General features: G+C 35.9%; 1 protein-coding gene across 1 annotated transcript in view; it reads right to left on the bottom strand.

Moving 5' to 3' along the window:
- The window catches only part of BBS9 (Bardet-Biedl syndrome 9), a 282,566-nt gene that overhangs the window by 101,242 nt on the left and 157,741 nt on the right, over positions 1–23,583 (bottom strand). Inside the window, exon 23 of the mRNA XM_071736076.1 lies at positions 10,172–10,282. Within this exon, the coding sequence (XP_071592177.1) occupies positions 10,172–10,282 (111 nt within the window). The remainder of the gene's footprint in view (positions 1–10,171; positions 10,283–23,583) is intronic.

Below are 23,583 nucleotides of genomic sequence, written 5' to 3' on the forward strand. Positions count from 1 at the left end.
AATTTACCATATGACAACAGGGTAGAATGACACATGAGCACCACTTAGTGCAGAATGAGTTCTTCTGGTCATATGTTCCAGAAGCTATTAAAAAATTCATCACATAAACCGTTTTTCATTCACTTGTACCTCAGCCTCATATCCTGCTTTTGCTTAATATTTGGCTTAATATTTAATTAGTAACCGAGAAACCACTGTAACACATGAAAAAGTAGATGCAAGGATACCCTGTGGAGTATGACAATACAGAAAAACTTAGAATAAGAATGTGCTTAGCACAGACAGCTGATAAATACCTGACAAAATTTGGATTACCTCAGGGTAAGTAGTGCAGTGTTGGAACTGTTGATTTTAATGAGGAGGGCCACTTCTCTGCTGTTGCTTGTCCTTTGATGGAAGCCTTCCTAAAGGGTAATATTGTCTGGCCCAAAGTACCAAACTATTTAACAAAATCATCCAACTACCTTCACCCAACATGGTAAGCTTGAATCAGTTCTTGAAGCCTAACTTTTTGATTTGTTATTGTAACTGATGTGTCCCTTGATCAAAAAATGTCAGACGACTTGCATTAACTATAGGTAACCTTTCAGAGTCATTAACTGTGAAATTTTAATTCTCCACTGAAATTAGAAATACAACACATTCAAGCATTAGGGAAAACATGGGCACATGTGCTTCATCTCGTAGCCACAGGCAATGAGAATCACGTCAAGAACCACTGAGTCTGTGACAGGCCACCAGCTGTGGTATTTTTGACAGCATGGAAAGGTGGGGCCCAAGAATACATTACTATTAAAAGAAGAATATTGGTCTTCTGTGAATTAGGCATATACTCATAGTGGGTAACTGAGTTACCAAGCATTAAAAAAGCTGCAGAGATCTTAACACCACTGCACACAAATATAAAATAAGAAATTTATTATCCATTTTAAGTGACAAGTTCAAAGAATTAGAGCCAGAATGATGAAAATGTCTACCCCTCCAGCACTGCAAAGTAAGAACAACTTTAAGGCACAGCAGACTATTGGGTTCAAGCCTTTGAAGCATGTTAGTAACATCACAGTATAACCTGCCTGTACAGACATGGAAATTACACCATCTCTCTGAATTGTAGAACCCTGATGGTGCAGTAACATTTTGAATATTTCATTCTCATAATTAAGATAAAAACTTGCTGACACCAACTTTGGAAATGTTTCAGAACTATTCACAATATTATTTAACTACTATGATTTGCCCTGGCATTACACATCATCCATATGACAAACAACGTCCATTCCTTAACAATTCAGAGCTATAGCAATGCTCTGAAGTGGCTTAATGGCACTGATAAATTTCACAAAATGACATGGAAAACCCATTTGTAATTCCACTAACACTCTCCAACAAAGAGCATGTGGGAATGTGCTCCCTCATTTCAGGCACATCAGCAGTTCTTTAAATGAGAGTCAATGTTTCCATTCAAAACCCTTATTTTTCAAGAGGCTGCAGAGTCAGCCCTCAGGGAGAGAGCTGATATGAGCTGTTTCAGGTGCTTTCATGCAATCTTGTATCTCAAAACCAGCCTTTTTTCTAAAGAAAGTTTAAGCCATTAGCTCATAACATGGATTGCTGCCTTCTGGAACTGGGAGGGGAGAAAGGGGTGCAAGACACTAAAATTACTTCTAAACGAAGATATTTTGGAAAATAACCTCTAACACCTCCACAATGTCATTTTTTTCCAGCAAACAGTTCTTAAAGACCTAGAGCTAATCTCCCTTTGGTGGCCAATGTTGACAAGCTATAAAGTGAGTCTTGGCATTTTGTGTAACCTGGAAAAGAGACCTGGAAAAACATTTTACAGCCTCATCCTGGATTTAGGTAATACTCATCTGATATATCAAAATTACTTTGGTATTAACTTTCAGATTCGAGAAAGTTAGCAAAACAGTTTTAGGACAGAAATTAACCTTTATTACATGTAGTATGACTTTATATATAAACAAAAGCTACACAACTCCAGCCCCAAAATTCTGCACCAGGAAATTTCCAAAAACCTCAGTACCGTATTTCACCAGTTCAAGAGGTTTTAAAGTGGAGGGCTTGGCTTTGTTTTTTGCTATTGAACATCTTACTTTTAATAACATCTTTTAGGGATGGTAGAAACCAAAAGCATTTGTATTCTCCTCTACCTGCCAACCTTGTTGTCCAGAGCCATGAACAGCTGACCAGGATTCAATAATATAGCACTAGATCCTCTTTGACTGGGAATATTAAGTAGATATATAATATCTCTTTTCTCTTTTTTTCTCTTTTTTTCCTCTTTTCTCTTTTTTTTCTTTTTTTTTTTTTTAACCACCACAGCATCTTTTCATATTTCTCAAAGACTAGCAGGAACACATAGGAGCCCATTAACAGCCAACACAAATGGAGATCAATATCATCACTAGAAAGTAAATTCTATAGACACACTTCTATAATGTCAACAAAGTAGCACAGATATCTGTGTACTATCTCACTAGCCAAAAAAGATCTGTCAAAAGAAGTGATGCCAGGAATATTACACTAATCTAAACAACATATGAAATTCAAAGCTCTCCATGTTCTGAACAAAATTATGGTTTTCCAGTTAAACAATATTAGGTACAAAGGTTTGTGTATAAGAACTGGAGAGACAGTTAAAGCATTAGGTAGCAAAACAGATGTCGAGAAACAAGATTTATGGAGTATTTAGTGAAAATATTTTGTCACAGAGGAAACAATAACCAGCAGTTCAGATCTTCCAGAAAAAAAAATATTGGGCTTATTTGCAGTTGCATTCTAGATGGTAACACTTGATATGATAGAGAAAATAACTGGTTTGAGGAAACAAAAACACACAAGAAACATTATAAACACTAGCAAGGAAAACAGAGCATTCATCCTCTCCTTCACACAGGAAAAGTAAGCAGCACCACAAAACAGAAGTCAGAGGAGTTTCCATCTTCACTGGCAGAGGACAAGCAAGTGAGCAAATCCTAATAGCAATCGCTTACTTCTCTTAAGCCCATAACTATTCAAGATAACTGCCAAGAAAATATGAAAAAAAAAAAACCAAAACCAAAACAAAAAAACCCCATGCATTTAGTCACATGAAAAGCTTTTAAACTTCTCGATTTCTTTAGTGCTATAGTTCCCTTTTCTTGCATACAAGAACTATTCAGAATTCATAACGTGTTCAGCTCTGATTTTCATTTTGTTCCATATTTAGCATGTTTGTTTCTCAACCTATTTTTTCTGTGTTCCTCCTTCTTTTATCCATCAACACTCCTCATGCTCGGAACTTGATATAAGTAATGGTTTTCCATAGATTCCAATAAGCTTTGGATACAGCCATGAGTATGTTGTTGTGCTTTGTTGTTGTGCACAGCTCTGTGCTGGTCCCTTAACTACAACAACAGCCATCTTTTGCTAACAATTTTAAGTGCCTGAGAAATCTCAAGTCATAAAAGCACTTTAAACAGTTTTGTCCACTAAAGAAACTGAATTTGAAGGAAAGGGTTCAGGCTCTCTCTATACCATAACTTGTTCATTTCATGCCCATTTCTGGCATCTCACAGCAATTTCTGAGAACTCATGAAGCAGTGTACAGTACCCCTCAGTTCTGTCTTTCACTGACAGTCATGAAACAAGCTGGAATTAATCAGAGACTTTTTTAAACTTTAAAAGAAAAGATTTGTAAAACAATATCATAACCACTGGTACAGGGCAAACACTCAGAGAATGAACTTATTACCTACTGCACTGGGTAATATACATTATAACATAACCAAACCTGCAGATATTAGAAAAAAAAAATAAAACTTGCTATGTTCTTATGTGTTATATTACATTTCACAGGAGATGTATATACAAGCTCCTGCTAGAAGAAAAACTGCACTTCATTTGGTATTGACTTAATGAAGGAATTCTCACATTAATCTCTTAAGCTGTACTGCTCTTTAGAAAAACAGACTGTGGAAAAGAAAACCTCCATAAATCTCTTCAGCTTTCTCCAGAAAAATAGGCTTTTTGTAGCCCAGTGATTTTCTTTGCACCTTTTCTTGTGGAAACAATTAGCTTAGCAATTTTCAAGTATTAGGTGGGCGCAGCTTCGGGCTGCTGGTATCTTTCCTAAGATGCAACAATATCCGTACAGAATGAACAAGGAACTGCTCTCATAGTACTACAATACATCAGTGGGAAATACATAAGTGAGCTACTAATAAGATTAGGGCTTAAAGCAGCTTTGAGTGACCTGAGGCCCTCATAGTTTTCAACATTTTTGCCAGATTTGTTTCTAATTCAAGACTCTTTGGTCAGCCCGAGCACAGAACATTGTGTTGGAACTCATTTGTCAAAATGCTTGGGACTGAAGCAAGACTGTCAGAGGCACATTTACTCCCTCAGATGAGCCCCAATAGCTGGTCCTGCAATGATTTTCAAAAATAAGTCTTTGTCATAACTGTAGTGATCAAACTTGAGACAGAAGTTCAGGTTTGAAACTGTGGCCATGGACAGCTGAAAAGTATGTTGCCAGGAACACAGATTAATTTAACTGATTGTTTTGAAAGCTCATTATGGGCATGAAATCCTATTCCAGGCAGCACGAACATTTTTCCAAAATTATCTTTAGCTCAATTTATACATTTCCCTTTTATTTAATCTCATATACAATACAGTTAGTATTACAATGGATTCCTGCCCTATTATACCATCTAACATGAAAAAACAAATTTCTTGGCTATGTACACTTGGAATACTTTGACTGCAATTGGCAAGAATACCAGCAACCAACTGATTACCAGTGTAGTAAACAGTGATAATTACAATAACAGGACTAAGGGCACTTATATGTTACTTGTCTATGTTGAAAATTTAGTGCAGTTATTAGTCCAATATATAAATAATATATGTCTGATCCAGAGCAAATAGAAATCTTTCATAGCCCTGTTTTAGAGTTTTTACAACATCATTTAAACAACCTTCAAAAGAATTCAAGGATATATCACTGCTTAGTTCTGTAGGTAAAAGATAAATATTAAGAGCAGTACAGTACAAAATTTAAAAGACTCAGTACCTAGCCAGCAAAAACTTATATCCTAAACCTCTTTACCATCTGTTTGCATAAAGTCAAGTGTTTAAGAATACTCCTTTCTAAAACCAAACAAATTAAACACTATCACAAAACTTTATCTTGTATTGCATCACTTTTCAACAGCCATTTCACAGAGTTGTGTATTCGTGTAAATTCATAAGAACAAAATCAGCATTTAAGTAACTTTAAATGTGTGACTAGACTCTTTAAAGAAAAATAGTTGTAGCCTTGTTTACTAACAACAGTTGTTTACACAAGGTTGTGTAATGAAGCATTTTTGTTGGCCCGTATCATATTTTCTCAAGCTCCCTAGGCATAATGGGGACAGCAATCTTTGACTAGAAATATAAAGCTGAAATATCCTCTTAAATGGTACTCACAACATCTACAAGAATGCTCATGCAATGCTGTAGGTAAAGTGACAAATAAAAGACTTAAATACATGGAATAGAATTTGTAGGAAAAGATGTGCAGCTGTGCAATGTCTGAGTGCAACTATGGAGGGTGTTTTGAAAATTTGGCTCAGAATGTCTTGTTTTACTGGAGTTTATAGCTCAGCCTCACAGTCGTCTATGTAGAGTTGCCTGTGCACCTAGTCAAAAGTAATAAGCCAGATGCTTCAAATTAAAGACCGTTAAAAATCTCTTCCAATACATAAATATAAATACTGAGACAGTTTTTTGTCTCAGATGCTATGAGTATTAAACTATGAAAGTTTATTTACTTTACGAAATTTGATCACACGAGATGAGAACTTTGAAATTTAATCTTTAAGTCATCTAAATATTTGCATGACAGCAAAATACAAAGAATTTAACTAGAAACAGTGGCAGCACAGTAGTGAGTGCAAATGCAAACCTCTGGAATCATTTGGTCTCATGAATAGCTTCTCAGAAATATTTTTATTTAAATGATAAATGTACATACTGGGCTGTGATCTCAGTTGCTCTCTCTGGAAGAGGCAATGATTATTCTGAATTATCACGGCAAAGCCAGACAAACACTTCCCTTAAATATTTAAGACTTTGTTTCATCTAGATAGATCATTTACAGGATATATTTACAGGATCTTTGGTGAAAAAGGGCTCAGAAAACCAAGTCCTACAGGTTGTGAAAATTTCAACAACTACAGGACATGACACTCAACCAATCTGACTCCCAGTGTTGCAAAATCCCGAATGACTAAGCAAACTACAAAGTAATTGGCACCATTTTTTAAATGAAAAAAAGTCCCCAAAAACAAAGCTAGATATTTTAGCCCAATTACTCTGTGATTCATGCTGACTCCTCACCTGGTTTTCCATCAACGCAGTGGACTTATTATTTACCAGCAAAAAACCCTTAAAAAATGAGCAACCAGATCCTTTCTATCTAAAATACTCAGTAGGAATACTGGTTAGAAAAATACATCTTAGGAAATTATCTTTCATCTTAAGTAGCATGCAGCAGTAGCATATTAGGAAAATAGATTACTTTCTTTAAGGACTATATTGTGACAAATATGTCATTAGCACATCCTAAAGCTCATCACAAGCACAATTTAATTGTTCAGAGAAAAGCTGTTTTAAGGTGGTTCACCATATATCTTAGAGATGTGTCTAAAAAACCAGCATGTGAAAGGTCTTCCTCATGCTTACTTGTTACCAAACACATTCTCAAGTCATTTAATCAGCAATATTTAAGTATATGCAAGAACTTGAGAAGTGGAGTTCTACAAATCTCTGTTAATCATTATCTTCTACAACATAATGAATGGAAGAGAATGGGAACAGTATAACAAAGAGAAAGGAAATCCACAGGACCTACACAAAAGTCCATCTTGACTGAATTTCTACTCATGACTGCAGCAGAGGTCAGCCTATCTGCATTGTAGCTGGGAGCTCATGGAAAAAGTAATAATGTAACAGAGGAGACTTTAAATTCAAATTATGACCAAATTCTCCACCAGGCATGTGGAGCCCCCGTTGAAATCTGTGCTGCTCTGTGCTCACTCTAACCAAACCACCTAGATCCAAGTTAGCAGGGCTAGATTTATCATGCTAACATTACTTGCCAAACACAATGCAGATTTACATGCACAACCAACTTAATAAGCAAGAGTGTCCAAGAACAGCACACCTCTGAGAGGACTGGTTTTTTCCTTTCTCAGTGAGGAACTCCCACTGCTTCCTGCTGAGACCTTTCTGATTCAGAATGTACACTCTGTTTAAGTAGATATGACACTTACCTTTGTCTGCTTTAGTTTTCTACCTCTATGATTCTAGTTTAGAGAACTGCTTTTGTTCTAACCAGCACACTGTATCAGTGGAAGAAATCAGAGCTTACCTTTTGTTCCAGTATTCAAATACATATATTCTCACTAAGGCATTTTACTCCTTTTTTTTTTTTTTTTCTTTTTTTCACTACTTTGTGTAGAACTATTCATGGAATTCAACCTTTACAAAATCCTGTTGCTAAGATTTGGTCTGGCACCAGATGGAGCAAGTACATAACTACAAATCTCACTATTTCAGTGGATGATAGTCCATCCCATTCCGTGGAAGTCCCCTATAATCTGCAGAATTCATTGGAATATTCTGATTTGATTGTCTTATTTTATTATTGTGATTTCCATTTTCCTATGTGAATGCAATCTGGTGCTAGATATGCTTCTCTTCAGGTTTCCATTGTATCAGCCATTGTACCCATGTTCACACTAACCTAGAGTTTAAGAGACCCTGTTTTTCTTCTTAAGTTTTGAGCTATTTAGTGTTGTAGCCTCAATCTATTTAAACCTCCATCATTAAACTGTGGGATTTTTTCAGTAAAAAACATTAAGAATCTTAGGCATGCCATCTCATTTTAGATGATAAGCCCAATGAAAAATGTTAGCTAAATACAGAAACCACTCTAAAGGCAGAATAACTTTGTATTGTCATTAAATTACCTTTATACCTAGAGATATGAATAACAAAAGCCACCTACAAGAAGAAAACAAGATCTCTCAACTCAACTTACAGTCAAAATCTATCTTGAACTCTCTCAGGAAATGAAGGAAGATCTATCAAGCAAAAGATTTTTCACTCTCCTTTCTTGCTTTTTGTCTTTTTTACTGAACAAATGCAAATTCATATAAAAGACACATAAGACACAGCAAATATTCTTTGAGGGTAGATCGCAATCACCGCGGTCTTGCTGCAGCCTCTGATGCCTGAGCAAGAGCTCCAGCCAAAAATATCACGTACAGAAAAACATTGCAATGCTGTGATTTCATGCCGAGTGTTACCTTACAGTGTAAGTAGCTCCCTTGGCTCTTAGACTTGTACCAATTAGAATTTCCAAAGAGCTCAGTGGCAGATATTCTAAGTATTATCTATCTTGGAGCAGTAACTGGCAGTTGTCAGTCAATTCTTACGGTGAACCAATTCCATTTACTGGTATAACACATGGCTGTAAGCCTCAAGACTTTTTCAATTCCTTCAGAATTTTCATTCTGTCTTTTATAGCTACAAAGCAACAACAGCCAGCTATGCTACGTAAGTCTCAATTTTTATCATGGGCTAAGGCTTACAGTAGGATATGCAGGCTCCCATGCTGCTGTTTCTGGATCTCATAAATACATCCACTTTTACCCTCTTCCTCTCCTGCTGGTCTCTTCAGCAACAAGGTTATTTAAACATAGCAGAACACTATCGAAGAGCAAATATGTGCTTGATCAGAATGGAGGGTCACACAAAGAAAAGGGATTGCCTGACATGTGTTCTTGATTTATTGGTTTAGTTGCCTGAAACTGGAATTTTAGCAGAATTGTTCTGCTTCAGAGAGATGATACACTTTTCCATGGAGGTACTTAATATATCCAGATGACAAATTTTAAAACTACATCTGTCAGTTTTGACAGTTTACCTTCTTCTTACAAGCTGAAGTCCATGAGGGCTGCAAGTAATTAGCACTCTAGAAAACTGAAGAGTTCTAGGTCTTCAGTGGATTTTAAATCAATTTTGTGAGCAGATACTGATTTTGGAATTTTAAGTTACAGCGTGGCATTGTTACACTTCTTACATTGTTATATTCTGCAATAGATACCCTTCCTCCCTTCCCACTATTACAAATTTGTTAAAATAATTTCTGCTATTGTAACTAATTAGATATATTCCAACAAACTGCCTGTCTGTGCAACAGTTTGCTGGGCAAACAAGCATCTCAATGCATTACAAGCACCCAATTAACTGTTTTTGCAGATGTGCAAGAAATTTTATGTCTATTTCTTACTGTTGGTTGCAAACTCTCAGCTGCTCTTCTTTGACACCCATCTACAATGAACACTTCTGATTTACGAACATTAAAGCACATTTAAAAATAAATACTACAGGACAAAAACAGACAATGAGGATGGAAGATGGAGTAAAGGTAGAACTTCATAAACAAAGTGGGAACTACCTGTGGTCAAAGCCTGAAAGTTTACCAGGCACTTTAAACTGCAATACACTACTTTACAGTGCTGCTTTTAAAATATGCTAACACTATATCACAGTTCCCGGCAGCATGAGGTCTTTCCAGAAAATGTCATCACTGTATGCAGCATATTTTATAGCCACTATAATGTCATTTGATTTCATCCAGTAATATTTTTCTGAAATTCTAGGATTTCTCTCCACAAAAGATAAGTAATGACCATAATGACCATATTTTAATCAGCTGGAATGAAGTCTAACCACTGTACTGCCAAAATAAAATAATTAAATAAATAAATAAGAAAAGGAAAAAAAAAAAAAATAAGTCCTCAGTTCCATTTTGCCTCTCTGGAAGAGGCCATGAATAAAAACTGCAAGAATCTCATTCAAGTATTAAGTAGCACAAAGTCTCTCAACTTTGAAGTTACCGAATTCCAAGACTGAACTCTACAGATTAACCATTCTTGAAACAAGAAGCCAAATAAACTCAGACACCTACACACTGTACTGTTATCATGAGAAAAATTGAAAATTATACTAAGAAAGCCTGAAATATACTTCATCTGTTTCATATGTCCACAAGTATTCTGAAAAGACAAGCTCTACACTTCCAAGTAAAACAATGGAATTTTTCTTTTCTTACCAGGCTTGGATTTCTGCTTTGTGATCTGCCCACGACTGGGAAATGTTCCCGTGGATCCTGGTATAACCATCCCCTCCTCTAAATCAGACTCTGGGATTGTAGCACAGCCACCTAGATGAAAATGGAAGAACCTTAATGTGGTGTTTATGTAACAAAACAAATTCACTGGTGCATAATTAAGGAAAAGAAGTAATAAATTAGCTGACAAGAACATATACTTTAATCACACTTCACAGAAATGTTTATTAAAGAAAACTTTTACCATTGATTAGAAGGCTAACTATGCCTTTATGACTTCTCTCTACCACTTACAATGCTTTGAAAAGTTTGAATGTATTAAGACCACAGAATATTAACAACTGGTTCCATGTAAAAGATGGAAATAATGTGACTTGTGTTAAATATCAAATCACTGGGAGCCAGTTTTGTAATAAAAGTAATTAAGCATAAATGACATAACATTACTAAGTCAACAACCCTTATGAAGTTTTCTAGCTTATAACCATGTCATTCTGTGTCATTTTTTTGAAAGGCTATTAAATACTCTACTTTTAAAACTTAGACATAAGGAAACACAAGGACATTTTCACTTTCCAGTGACACGCTGCACTGGCAATGCCTCAATGCAGTGATGTTAGGATGCATCGCATAATGGATTCTCTGTATTTTGCAATATTGCTTTCTGAGCAGTTCATTAGAGAACACAATGACTTACAGCTTTCTCTTCAGACATGTTTCAATGCCTAAGTTTAAAACAGGAAGAAGGATTGCCTAGTAGTAGTATCACCTGAAGACAGCTGCAATAGCTTGCAGTGGAATAGGTTAATGTAAATTTATTTCAAAACATCTGTGATGAAGACATTTGGAGGATGTGTCATTACTCCACAGCAAAACATGACCTTTCAGTAAGTGCATTGCCAACAATATAGCACACATCTGAGCTGCACCTCTTTCTTTAAAGCCCTCCCAGAATGACCACTAGAGCAAGAGAACAAATTAATTTACCTATCTACTGTGTTCTAAAAGTACATGTTTAGAAAACAGCACCAAAACCCAGTGGAGCATACACACATTACTTGTATGTGAAATTCATTTTCTTTTGAAAAAGAAATATTCTACTCCAGGCCCCATAACTCATGTACCCAATTTGAGGCAAAATTCCCTCCTTACAAAAGAAATGAGTCGAACAGTTAAAAAATAAATTGCATTCCCGAGTAAGAGAATTGCAGTTTCCCCAGCAGTTTCAGAATCATAAGCAAAGCAATGAATGGTATCATGATGTACAAAAATGTACCACACTATCTAGCTAGGGCAAAGCTTCAAGTGAATACTGTGGAAACACCCATTCCTACCAGAGGGAGAACTGATACAGTACCCTTTGCTCTTAAGGAAGAGGAAAGACACGAGCTACTACATTCCAGATACACCCTGACAGAAAGTACACAAGGCATCATGAGGTTTACATTTAATTTACAGCAAGCAAATTTTTTTCAGTTCGAAATGAATGTTAGGAGTGAACATGTTAGCAACATGCAGACTTATGAACCAAGGCAGCTTCAGATATGTAGGATACCTGCTATGAAATCAAAGGAGAAAATTGAAAATCATGAAAAAATCATGTTAAAATACTGTAACACTAAGGCTATGTCTGACATTGAATTAAATATAAATGCACCTACTACACCCTCAGTGAAGATAAATATCAGTAAACTGATAGTTCTGTTCCCATTTGCAAATTGTGACTAAAATGTAAACTATGAGATTTGATGAAATGGAAACCACTGCCTTAAAAGTCAATTTAGATACTTGTCATTCTTATCCTTCAGATAAAATCTACCCTACTGAAGAGTAATCTGTAAATACAGGATACAAAATAAAGGTTTCTAGCTCAAAAAAACTATTAAGAATGGCATCATACATTTTAAAAGGTTTTCTAACATCTTCCAAGAGCATGAGTGAAAACTCACCAAGTCAATTAGTGTCTATGGAATTTCTACATGAAAATAGAAAAACTTTTACAATGCTCATTATAAAACCTGAAATGAGCCACTTACTTAGCCTTGGGAATTGATGGCTTCTGATGCCAAATTATTTCATTTCTCATCAGTGCTGATAGTAACCAAGTAAGAGTTTGAAACAGTTTATTTGCCCTTAGGTACAATACACTGCTTGCTGAAAGGAAGCAAGACTTCCTGCTCTGGATATTGATGCAAGAGATTTCTTAGGATCTAGTTGTCATCTGATACTGTAAGAAGTTATTAAAATTAAAAGCAAACTTCACTTCCTCCATAACTTAATTTTCTTGACAGAGATTATTGAAGACTGAAATGTTACCTGTGACAGACTATCCTACATAAAACTAAAATGTGTAAAGAATATACAGACCAATAATCCAATTTCAGGAGTAGCAATATTCTTACTTCTGCAAAGATACTAGTAACTGTTCCTTAACTACTATTGTTCCATAAAGGCAATCCATGTCCTCTCATGCACATCTCACAGTGGGGTGGGATATAACCAGGACTCTTGTGACAATAATTAAATGAATGACAAGAAAAAAAAAATAATTAAATGAAGACAAGAAAACAATATAATAGTGATCTTTTTATTCTTTGGAAGCAATGAGACTTAGATGACCAAGTCTTTTGTGTCTCCCCCTCCACCTCTTCCATTTTTATCTTGCTCTTCTAATATCTGTATTACCTTCTGACTGAAGGAACTATTAGAATTTACTCAACTAAGTCCCTTAGCTTGTTAGATGCCTATGGCTGGGAAAGATGAGTCTCCCATACCTACACATCAACCTGCATCAACTGAAGTGGTATCTGATTTCTTATAATGGAACCCATGGAAAATTCATTAGATACCCCTCATTAGATAATGAGGAGATACCAATCAAGATAACGAGGAATACTCCCTTTGAAACATTCTGTGATTCCCCACCAGAAGAAAGGAGTGGAGACCAGAATAAGGCAATTGTCACATTGATAGACCCAAAACGTTAAAAGTAAAAATGTAAACTTTCACTAGACTAAAAGTGAAACTGGGTAAGCCACAAATATACATCATTGAACATAATATATAAACTAGAGAAGATCAGGATTTTGTAATTCAAAAACATTTTACAACTCAGAAGAACAAATATCTGAAAAAGGAGAACCTTTTCTGCTAGGACTCTAAACTTTTTTATTTCATTCTGCAGGGGTTCTACTGAGGGTATCTATGCTGACTTCCCTGGTCAGAGACTAACAGAAATTTGACTTTCAGTAAAAAAATATATTTGAATTCTTCTCTACCTCTGTATACATTTCCAAGAGTATCCACTAAATGTCCATTTTAGCAAGCATTTAAACTTCTTATGCACCTGGAATCCTAAAAGAAATCACAGCAGCAGAATAACTCACATTCATTCATAATCAGAGAAGTGAAATATTTAAGGAAAAAGGAGGGAAAGAGGCAGGAATAGTAGTACATAAATCTCCACACTGGAAATGATCCAAGTTGAGAAGTTCTCCAGATGTCAGTCTGTAAACAGTGCTCCATAAAATGAATTTCCCCATTAATTGTTGGCAGGAATAGCATGTAGAATATGTTATTACATTTGACCCACTCTTTCCCCTTTTTCTGTATAGCTAAATTCTTGCCTGACATCACAGATCTTTTATCAGTTGTGATGAATCCAAGAAAGCAAGCTTTAGCCAGAAAAACTGTTTGATAGGGTACAACATGCAAAAAATTACATTCAAGCTAATTGTGAACTTTGTTCACCAAAGGAAATGAGACTTCTCTTGTTTATTTTCACTACATTTGTTTTTGTAACACATTTGGTTCTTAAGCTGGAAAAAGACACCCACACCCAAAGGAAATATAAACATAATACATATTGAACAAAAAAAATAAGTACTGACAGTTTTCCTACAGGTTCCTATCACCATGTTTTTGCACATTTTAACACGGCTCTAAAAGATGAAAAACAGGAAAACAAAAGTAGTATACATCTAAAAAATGAAAAGGCACTTTCAGGGAAAGACTATTTGGGTTTCCTCTTTCTTTTCCACTCAATCACAATCTCAGCTATGCATAAAGTTTCCATTTTCCTCTGAAATTAACTCTTATAAGAGTGTTCAGAAAGAAGAAAAAAAAAAAAAAAAAAAAAAAAAAAAAGAGCTTCCTGAGCAGTCTTTGGCAGCCAAAGCCAAAATGCAAGCAGGAAGCTCTCTAAATAGTGGGTCTTGTCATCCATGTGTGTACCATTATACAATGGAGATAATCTAAACAGCAAAATTATTTTGTCAAAATTCCAAGACTATATGCAAACCTGTGTTCAGTTGGGTTCTCTGTGCTGTCCATAATTTTTAGGGCAGCGTATAGTAAAAATGCAGTCTAGGGCATTAAAGATTATTCTCTAAAAGAGTCAACCAATTACTTCTACTGATTCTTCTAGCTACTTTATCCAAGGCCTGTAAATTTCCTTAGGATACTTAGAAAGTAGCTTGCCTTTGGAAGTAAACACTGCAGGGTTTGTAGATAGATAGTGTTGTTGTTGCTGCTGTCTAGAATGGAGATAAAACAACAAAATCTATGGACAAAACCAAGACATATCTGAGTATATGATGAGGTACAGGGAGCATTTATTCACATAGCAGGTCTGGATGAGAATCTCTCATTTGAACAGGCACATTCAAGAAATGCAAGTGCATTTCCATTGCAGACTATAAGGAGGAGAAAAGACAGGAAAGGAAGGATTTTTAAATTATTTTTAAATAGGTGTCTGACAATAAACACAGAATTCACAGTAGAAAACAATCCAGGTTTAGTTCAGGTATTCACTAATTAAGTATAGAGCCACTAATGAATCAGTTCTAGCTTTCTGAAGATAGCACATAGGTCTAATAGTATGGATACAATTGGGCAGTCACAAAATTCCATTGTTTTGTGCCTGATTTGGCATAGCCAAATTCAATTAAACAATGGAAAATATTTCAGTATTACATTCTAATGGAATAATAAATTAATAAACAACCATATCAACTCAACATGTAGTCCAAGGTCACTGAAGATAAGAAAAACATATTTTCCATGGGAGTACACAGAGACATACCAGACTGTTGTTCAGCTTTACTCATTTTACCAAAATGCTTCTTAACACAACTTGTAGTTCATAAATTTCATGGTTTGTCCTATAATAGCTTGCCACTATTTGAACTGACAGCTACACAGAGATAATTTGCACCAATTGTGTAGCTTCTGTTTGAGCTTGTAGCCCCGACAAGTATTTTGAACACACTTGAATTCATAAAATCTTGATTAAAAACGTTCAGGCACTATAACATCTTTATGGACACAATTATGCTGTTGAAATGGTCAAATTGTCTTGGCCACTCTTCCAGGATGAGATTCACTGCATGTGGGATGAAAGTCATCGAAATGCCATTGGGAAACACATTGTTAAGGACAGACCTAACAGCTGTTTTCATTCAAGCAGCATTATTGGACATTGAGCCATAAACCCAATCAAAATCAACATTCAGCAACACTAATGCAGGACTGAGAACACAGTGACATTAAACTGTATTATGCCACTCAGTATCTACCAAAAGTAATTTGTTACTCACTATGAACAAAGAATGAACGATGACAGCTGTGCACAGACTGGATTGCAAACATGCTCAGTGTGAGGGTGTGTGTTGGGAAAGGTATTTGTTACTGAGTTTTGTAGTGATTGGGGGACTTCCATCTGCCTTTCTGTGGCAGCATGAAAGAAATCAGCTTATAACAAGGACTTTTCAAGGGGAATATAATTCTTGACAAGCACCATAACAATAAAAATCATATTTTTCAGATCACACTGCCTCATATAACCCTGGGTGTTCTTTGTTGACTGGGTCTCACATCCTCTTCTCCATATTCAGCATACAGTTAAGTGTAGCTTTCAATTAGCCTAACATAAAGATTTTATTTCAAAATGCTTAAATACAGCAGTAGCAGAAGTTATCAATATTCTCTCATGCTACCCTTTTGGGAAGAATTAGGAATATGCCAGTGGTTTGACATTATTAGCTTTGGTTTACAAATATAAATTCATTTTTTGCACATAAACATATATATTCATTAGGATATAAATATTAAATATAAAAATAATTTTATCACAAATATTTTGTTTCCAATAAGATGTTCTTCCAGTTGAGTAGAGCTTGTGTTTATTGCATTGTTTCAGTAATGCACCTCAGTAAGGAGGCTACTAGACCTCTAGTGTTTTTGACTAATTTACATGAAAATCTTAAATAGGTAATGCTCCGATAAACATTTTCCTAATTATTTTTCTAAAAGTGTATTCAAATGAATTTCTACTGTCAGTTCTGGTTTCTATCTACCAACACGCCCCAACAGAACACCTGAAAGTCAGAGAAGCTGGGACTTTCAGAACATGCTTGTCAAAAAAATAATAACAGTAATGTCTTTATGTAGCATCTAAACTTTCTCCATCGTACACTGAAAGAAGACTGACTAAAAAACTGGCTGTCTTAACCTTTATATCAATCCTTCCTGGTGTTCATAATTCTAAAAATTTCAGAGAAACGTTTTGTTCCCATTCCAAATTAAAATACATATTTCCCGAAGCACATTTCAAGGAAGGATACAGACATTATCTATTTTTATGTATATATACATGCAAAGTTTGGACTTACTAGTGAAGAAAGAAGACCTCACTCCCTGCAGCCAGAAGTTGAAGAGACAGTAAATGTTTGTGGTGTAGTTTGTAGTTCTGTATCCTATGAGTCACACAACCACAGTGCACAACTTTAAAGGTTGACTGGTTGGGAGGCTCAAACAGCTCTTCACCTTCAAGGAGGCTGAGGCATACTGACCCAGGCAAAAACACTGTTTACAATCTCTTAACAGTTCAGTAATCAGGTTAGTAAAAATGGAATTTTTTTCCCAGTGGTGAATATGAAATAAAAGGTAATGCAATTTCCTGCATGAGTCTTTGCTATGCAGGGTCTTTAGGATGTTTGAGACAGCCTTAATGGAACAGTAGTCAGACAGAAAAAGCTAACAAGTTAACAGTCATGATTAATTCCTAATCCAAATCAAAAACTTTGTGAAATCAAAGAAAAAGCATTTGAGATGTGTGCTAATGCATCTTTTTGGACAAGAGACCATAGGAACAAAAATTACTGACACCAAAGGCCAGTAACACAATAAACTGGATAATAGAAGACAGTCCCAGTTACTGGGACTCCAAGGTAGGTACTGAAGGATCTGTGTTGCTCAGAAAGGCAAAATGGTAGATTAATACTCAACAGCACTATTGTGATGGGTTACTGAAAGACTACAATTGGACCATACAGAGCTGGTCAATCTGGAAAAGGATTATAAAGTAGTTTAATACACATGCTAAATTTTAGATACATAATAACAGGATCAGGTATCAATAGCAACTGCTTATGCTTTACTATTATGTGAAATTTACTATCATCAGAAATGGTGTTATGGAAATTAAGACAGAAAACCCACAGAAATAATCACAGGATGATGAAAGAAAAAGGCTCCAGTATGACAACCAGGAAAAAGGTGAATGCCATTCTTAAATTCACCTGAAAATGTTCCAAGTAAGGATCGAGAAAGCAGTAGTACTATTGAACAAGGCACTCATAAGAAGACATCTGGTATACTTTGTCCAATTCTTCTTCCCATGTTTGTGTCACATTAAATAAACCTGGAAAAACTCACCTGAAGGCCATATAGGAAACACCTTAATGACACATGAGCATGCTTAACTAAGAGGACTAAAAATAGAACAGACTGACTTTGAAATATCATGCAATTAGGACAGAAATCCTGGCAAAATAGAAGACACTCTTAGAACAAGAAGGAAGTAATCCTAAATTATTTTTTACTTAGTTTTCTGACTACCAAGAGAGCAAGAGCTTTGAAAACCCCTGAACAGAAACTATAGTGGTAAACAACTGCATTCATAAACAGGACTAAAAGTGAACTATCAGTTCACAATGGAAAATAAAAGATGTAAATACAAAATTCTGAGACCAAATATCATTGAAAATATTTCATTAAAAACCAGCAGTCATACTGTAAACACTTAAACACTCTAGTTCTAACAATCTCAGTTTCCAAAAGAATCTGGCAAGCAAACTTACATTTACATTTAGAAAGGCACTGGACTAGAAAATATAAAATGCCAAGTGCTGAAATTTAATACAAGTTATACTGCAATTCTTTTCCTCATGCATAGTGACATAATCTTTAGGGTTTTTTCCAAGGAGAATTCAGTGAAACTTCAGTGACAAGAGCTATTAATATTGAGACATTTCAGCAACAAGCTAGGCTTGTTTATGAAAGCCATAAAATAAAATTACTAATCAGACCTTCAAACTATGATAAAGAATTTCCCAAGGTCCAAAACAGGTTTGCTTAGTTTCTGTCCACTTTGAATAACATTACACCCATTTTACAGAACTAGATGTAGTAGACTGACCCTGGATGGATGCTATATGCCCACAAACACTTCTCTGTCACTCCCCTTTCTCATCAGCACATGGGAGAGCAAATATAACAAAAAGCTTGTGGCTTGAGATAGGGACAGGGGGAGATCATTCACTAATTCATCATGGGCAAAACGAAGTCAACTTGGAGAAAATTAATTTTTTACCAAACAAATCAGAGTAGAATACTCAGAAAGAAAACCAAATGTTAGAATGCCTTTCCTCCACTTCATTCTCCCCAGGATCAATGTCACTCCTGAATTCTCTACCTCTTTCCCCCCAGCAGCACAGGGCTATGGGGAATGCAGGTTGAGGTCAAGTCATCACAAGCTGTCTCTGCTGCTCCTTCATGCTCCGGGGGAGGACTCCTAACACACTTCCCCTTAACCCAGCATGGGGGTCCCTCCAACAGGAGACAGCCCTCTGCAAACTTGTCTGTGAGTCCTCACCATGGGCTGCAGCTTCTCACAAACTGCTCTGGTGTGAGACCTCAGCACAGAGTGCAGTCCCTCGGTAACAGAGTGCTCCAACACAGCTCTCCCATGGGGTCACAGCCTCCTTTGGGCATCCACCGTGAGTTTTTGGGCATCCACCGAGGACACAGGGGCTGCAGGTGGGTATCTGCACCACCATGGAGCTCCACAGGGCAAAGGGGGACAGCCTGCCTCACCACCCTCTTCAACACCAGCTGGAGGGGAATATCTGGTGCGTGGAGCATCTCCTCCCCCTACTTCACTGACCTCGCTGTCTGCAGAGTTGCTGCTCTCACATATTCTTACTTCTCTCTCTAGCTGCAATTGCACTGGTATTTATCTTTCCCCTTCTTACATGTGTTATCACAGAGGTGATAATGACCTTGGCTATCACAGAGGTGCTACGACCCTGGCCAGAATTGGGTCTGTCTTGGAGCTGCCTGGTGTTAGCTCTGTCAGACACTGGGGAACCTTCTAGCTGCCACTCATGGAAGGCACCTCTGTAGCCCTCCTGCTACCAAAACCTCGCCATGCAAACACAATAAACCAGGCAAAAAGACCATGCTAGAATCCCTAATTCTAGCCTATAAACACTAATTGGTTTGGAAGGTCAAGTTAAACATTATTTCACAGAATCACAAAAACAGTGTTATTTGGAATTGGCTCGTACTGCCTAAAACCATTCTCAAATGAAGGTTGGTTTCTGTAAATGCAAATATGCTTTAAATAATTTGGTAGGCTTTTCTGTATGAAGCTTCTGATTAAAATAGCACCACAGCTGCTCCTTGCCCTTCAGCAATGTCACTTCTCCTTTACCCTCTTTTTAAATTCCATCTCTTCTTTCTTTAAACCCTTTAGCCACAGCACTAGCATATATATTTTTCTTCTTTACTTGTACATCACTTGAAAGACACTAACTTAAATCCAGATATTTGTATCTGAGTGGTAAATCAAAGATCAAGTAACTGGTTTGCTTCCAAACATATTATCTGTTACATCAACTTCTTTTTGACAGTGTATTTTAACAAAAGTTTAATAACAGCATTAGCAATTTCTGAGTCTGCACAGCATACAAAATATTTAAAGTTACTCTAAATATATTAGAGTCAAATCAACTGCAAATATACTTTAAGCTGTTCTGAATCTTCAGATTTTGTTCCTAATTTCATATATTCAACAAACAGTTTCCTACAGGTCAATGTACTTTACTCCTCATGTAAAATTTATGAAATCAGACCAGTATCTAGAATGCAACTCAACCCTCAACACTCTATTAGTAAATGACAGTACATTATAGGATTTTAAGGACTTGAGAAAGCTTATTTTAATCAAACAGTCATTTCAACACATGCTCATTTCTCCTATGTACAATTAACCACTGTTGCACAGATAGACTCAGGAATAACTTTAAATATAAGAAAAAGTTAATAAATTATTATTATTAAGCTCTTCAACATTTATATAAGATTATGTCCCTCCATATATAGAAAAATTATTTGTTAAAATTAACAAGAAACCTCATTGACTGAGTATAGGCTTTCCCTTTCCAAATGACCCAGAACTAAAAGAGAAATTGGAAAAGACACTTTCTAGTTAATGATTTGTGTAAATAGAGTTACTGAAATCCAGATTCTGTTTCCGTTATGTAGTCAAATATATTTGCAGGTATAATATCTTCAGCTGGCACCAGCCTTAATGCTTTTTTATTGATCTGCTCATAGCTTAAGTGAACGCATAAGGATATGGATTGTTAAACAATTCTTGTTATCTATCACTGACTATGGAAATATAATACATCTTGCATCAGCATCTGCACTTTCTCTAACATGAAATGCTGCTTAAAGCAGACTGTTCATTTTATCCTATGAACCCTCTAACACTTGTGGTATTTTTGTGCACCAGCTAAATGGCTGAATTTGTTAAGCACCAATTACACAAGAGGTTCTCTCCATTACAGACTACGGTATAAGCAACAATGTATCATTCTTTGTATACAAGTTATAATTGTAACTTACAAGGTACATGAAAATTCCTTTTCCTCATTTGAAGATTTCAGCCAAAGGAAAAAAATATATACCAGGTGAGATACATCTTTTCAATTCCATGCATTATGGCAGTTGCTGAAGTCAGACTTTTTCAGTGGTTTGCTACAACAACACTACATGCTGTTTCCTACTTTGTGCTCAGAATGAATTAGTGGAAAATTATCTATGTAATCGTCATATTTTAAAAATATTTTCCTATCTGTACTTGTCATGAAGATGGGAGGAGAGCATTCTGATCACTGCACCTAAGTTGCAGGAAAAAATGAGGGCTATAGAAGTCTATATTTTTTTCCTCATAATGGGGTATTTGTTTTTTCTTTTCTACTAACACCAAATCTGCAACGAGGTAAAAACCATTCTCTCCACCTTCCTGTTTGTCCAAACACTGGAGGAAGACACACCTGAAGTGAATTCAAACTCTGAAAGTACTTTAAAGGTATTCCACTCACAGTTCACTCTCATGCATGCTGCTAAATCAGATAGATATCATCCACTACTTCAACACAGGTAAAACAGTAACATGCAGTATTGTCAAGAAAATGGAAGAAATCCTGACTAAATTAGGTCAATGGCAAAACTCCCAGGAACTTCAGAGGGGTCCGAATTTCACCCTTATCTTGTTGATCAAATAATAATTTCACTGTTTAGGAGGCCCAGACTGTTGGGCCCTCCAAGAATTTCTTAATGCAACCTACCATACCAAGTCTTAATTGTTTATACCTCTGTAACTTCTCCTTTTTCATTCTACCAAGGTAGAATGCCAAAAATATTACAACATAATCAAACTACATCTACAAAAATCTAAGTAAAGATCCAGAAATATCAAAGCTTTCCTTACTATAACCTTACTACTGGTTTGAAAACGAATTATCACTACCTCTCCACCCATTACCACACACTGATGTTCATACCTGCTGAAGCAGCACATTTGCATTTAAAAGGAATAGTTTTAACCAAGAAAGGAAGTGCTTTCTTGGTTTGCCAATGTTGTGCTGCAGAAAGCTTCCTGTTTTCCAGTGAACCCCAAAGTACACACTTGAAGGAATATTTTCTACTTAGCGTGGACCCAAATTCAGAATAGAATAACCATGAATTATATAATTTGAAGACCTCATATTTCTTCAAAGGTATTACAATATACACTGTATAGGCTATATAAAAAAATATTTCTTGTATATGCAATTCAATAGTCAAAGAGAATCAAGTCATCCACAGGAGAATCAATTTTACACTACACTAGAACAAAACTGTTTTTTAATGTGCTGCAGAGATGACCAAAAATGAAGGCTCTTTTTTGACAAGAGTACTGTACTTCTATATATATATATATATATACACACACACACACACTTGAGAAATCTGTTGTAAACCTGTACAACAAACATTTTTGTTAATTATTAAAATTAACATAAATTAAACTAAATAATCAATCAGAATTGGATAATTCATTCTTCTCAGACTGGGAAAGTATTGGAAAGAGTTACTCTCCCAATAAAATGTCTTTGTAGGGAAATGTGGCAGCTGTTTTCTGCCACAGGCATCATAAAAACCTATCTTACTTTCAGAAGGACTTTTAGGATAGAATCACAAAAGTATAGGAAGATCCTGTCCACAATATGTGATATGGTCCTTGCTAGATCTGACCCTCTTTACTTATGTCATATCTGGCTGGATTCTACTTCACATTACTCCACAGAATTTCCTGGTTCCCAACAATTTATGGTAGGATGTAATCAGATCCAGAATAACTAATATAATTTACTCCACTCATTTTTATCTCCTCTATAACTCCTAACTGTCATATTATTGCCTGCTTTTTCAGTGACCTGATTGAAATGAGAATGTCAGCTTATAACTTCATTTTAGTATCCCTGAACAGCAACCTAATGACTCTAATGACCACTCTGGTTACAAGACGCCTCTCTGTTATAGAGAAGATAAAAAGTAAGTTACTAATTCATACCTATTTAAGTAGATTTTAAAACTGGGAGGAAACAGTTGATCATTTAGCCAGACTTTATTCTGAAATGTCCTCCACGAATTCCTGTATGTAATTCAAGCATCCATCTATTTCTAAGCTGCTTTCAAGAATGTCACCAGCAATTATTTTTACTTTAAAAACCTTGAGTTTTGACTGAAAAGTTTGTTTGAAAAAAGTGCTAGGAGGAACACATTCTTATCAGTACTCTGATACATTTTTAAGATAATCCTGAGATTTCTCAGTGCAGCCATAAAATTTAATGCAGTTCGGCACCACATAACTTCCATTAAAAAACACTGTTCATAATATTTACGGCCCTCCCATTGCACTATTTTTGTTCAGCCATCCATTTGAATTGAGGCATCCTTCATCATTCATATACAGACTCCTCTTTGATCTCTAATGGTAA

The sequence above is a fragment of the Heliangelus exortis genome, chromosome 2 (assembly GCF_036169615.1).
Source record: "Heliangelus exortis chromosome 2, bHelExo1.hap1, whole genome shotgun sequence".
In the NCBI taxonomy this organism is placed as follows: domain Eukaryota; kingdom Metazoa; phylum Chordata; class Aves; order Apodiformes; family Trochilidae; genus Heliangelus; species Heliangelus exortis.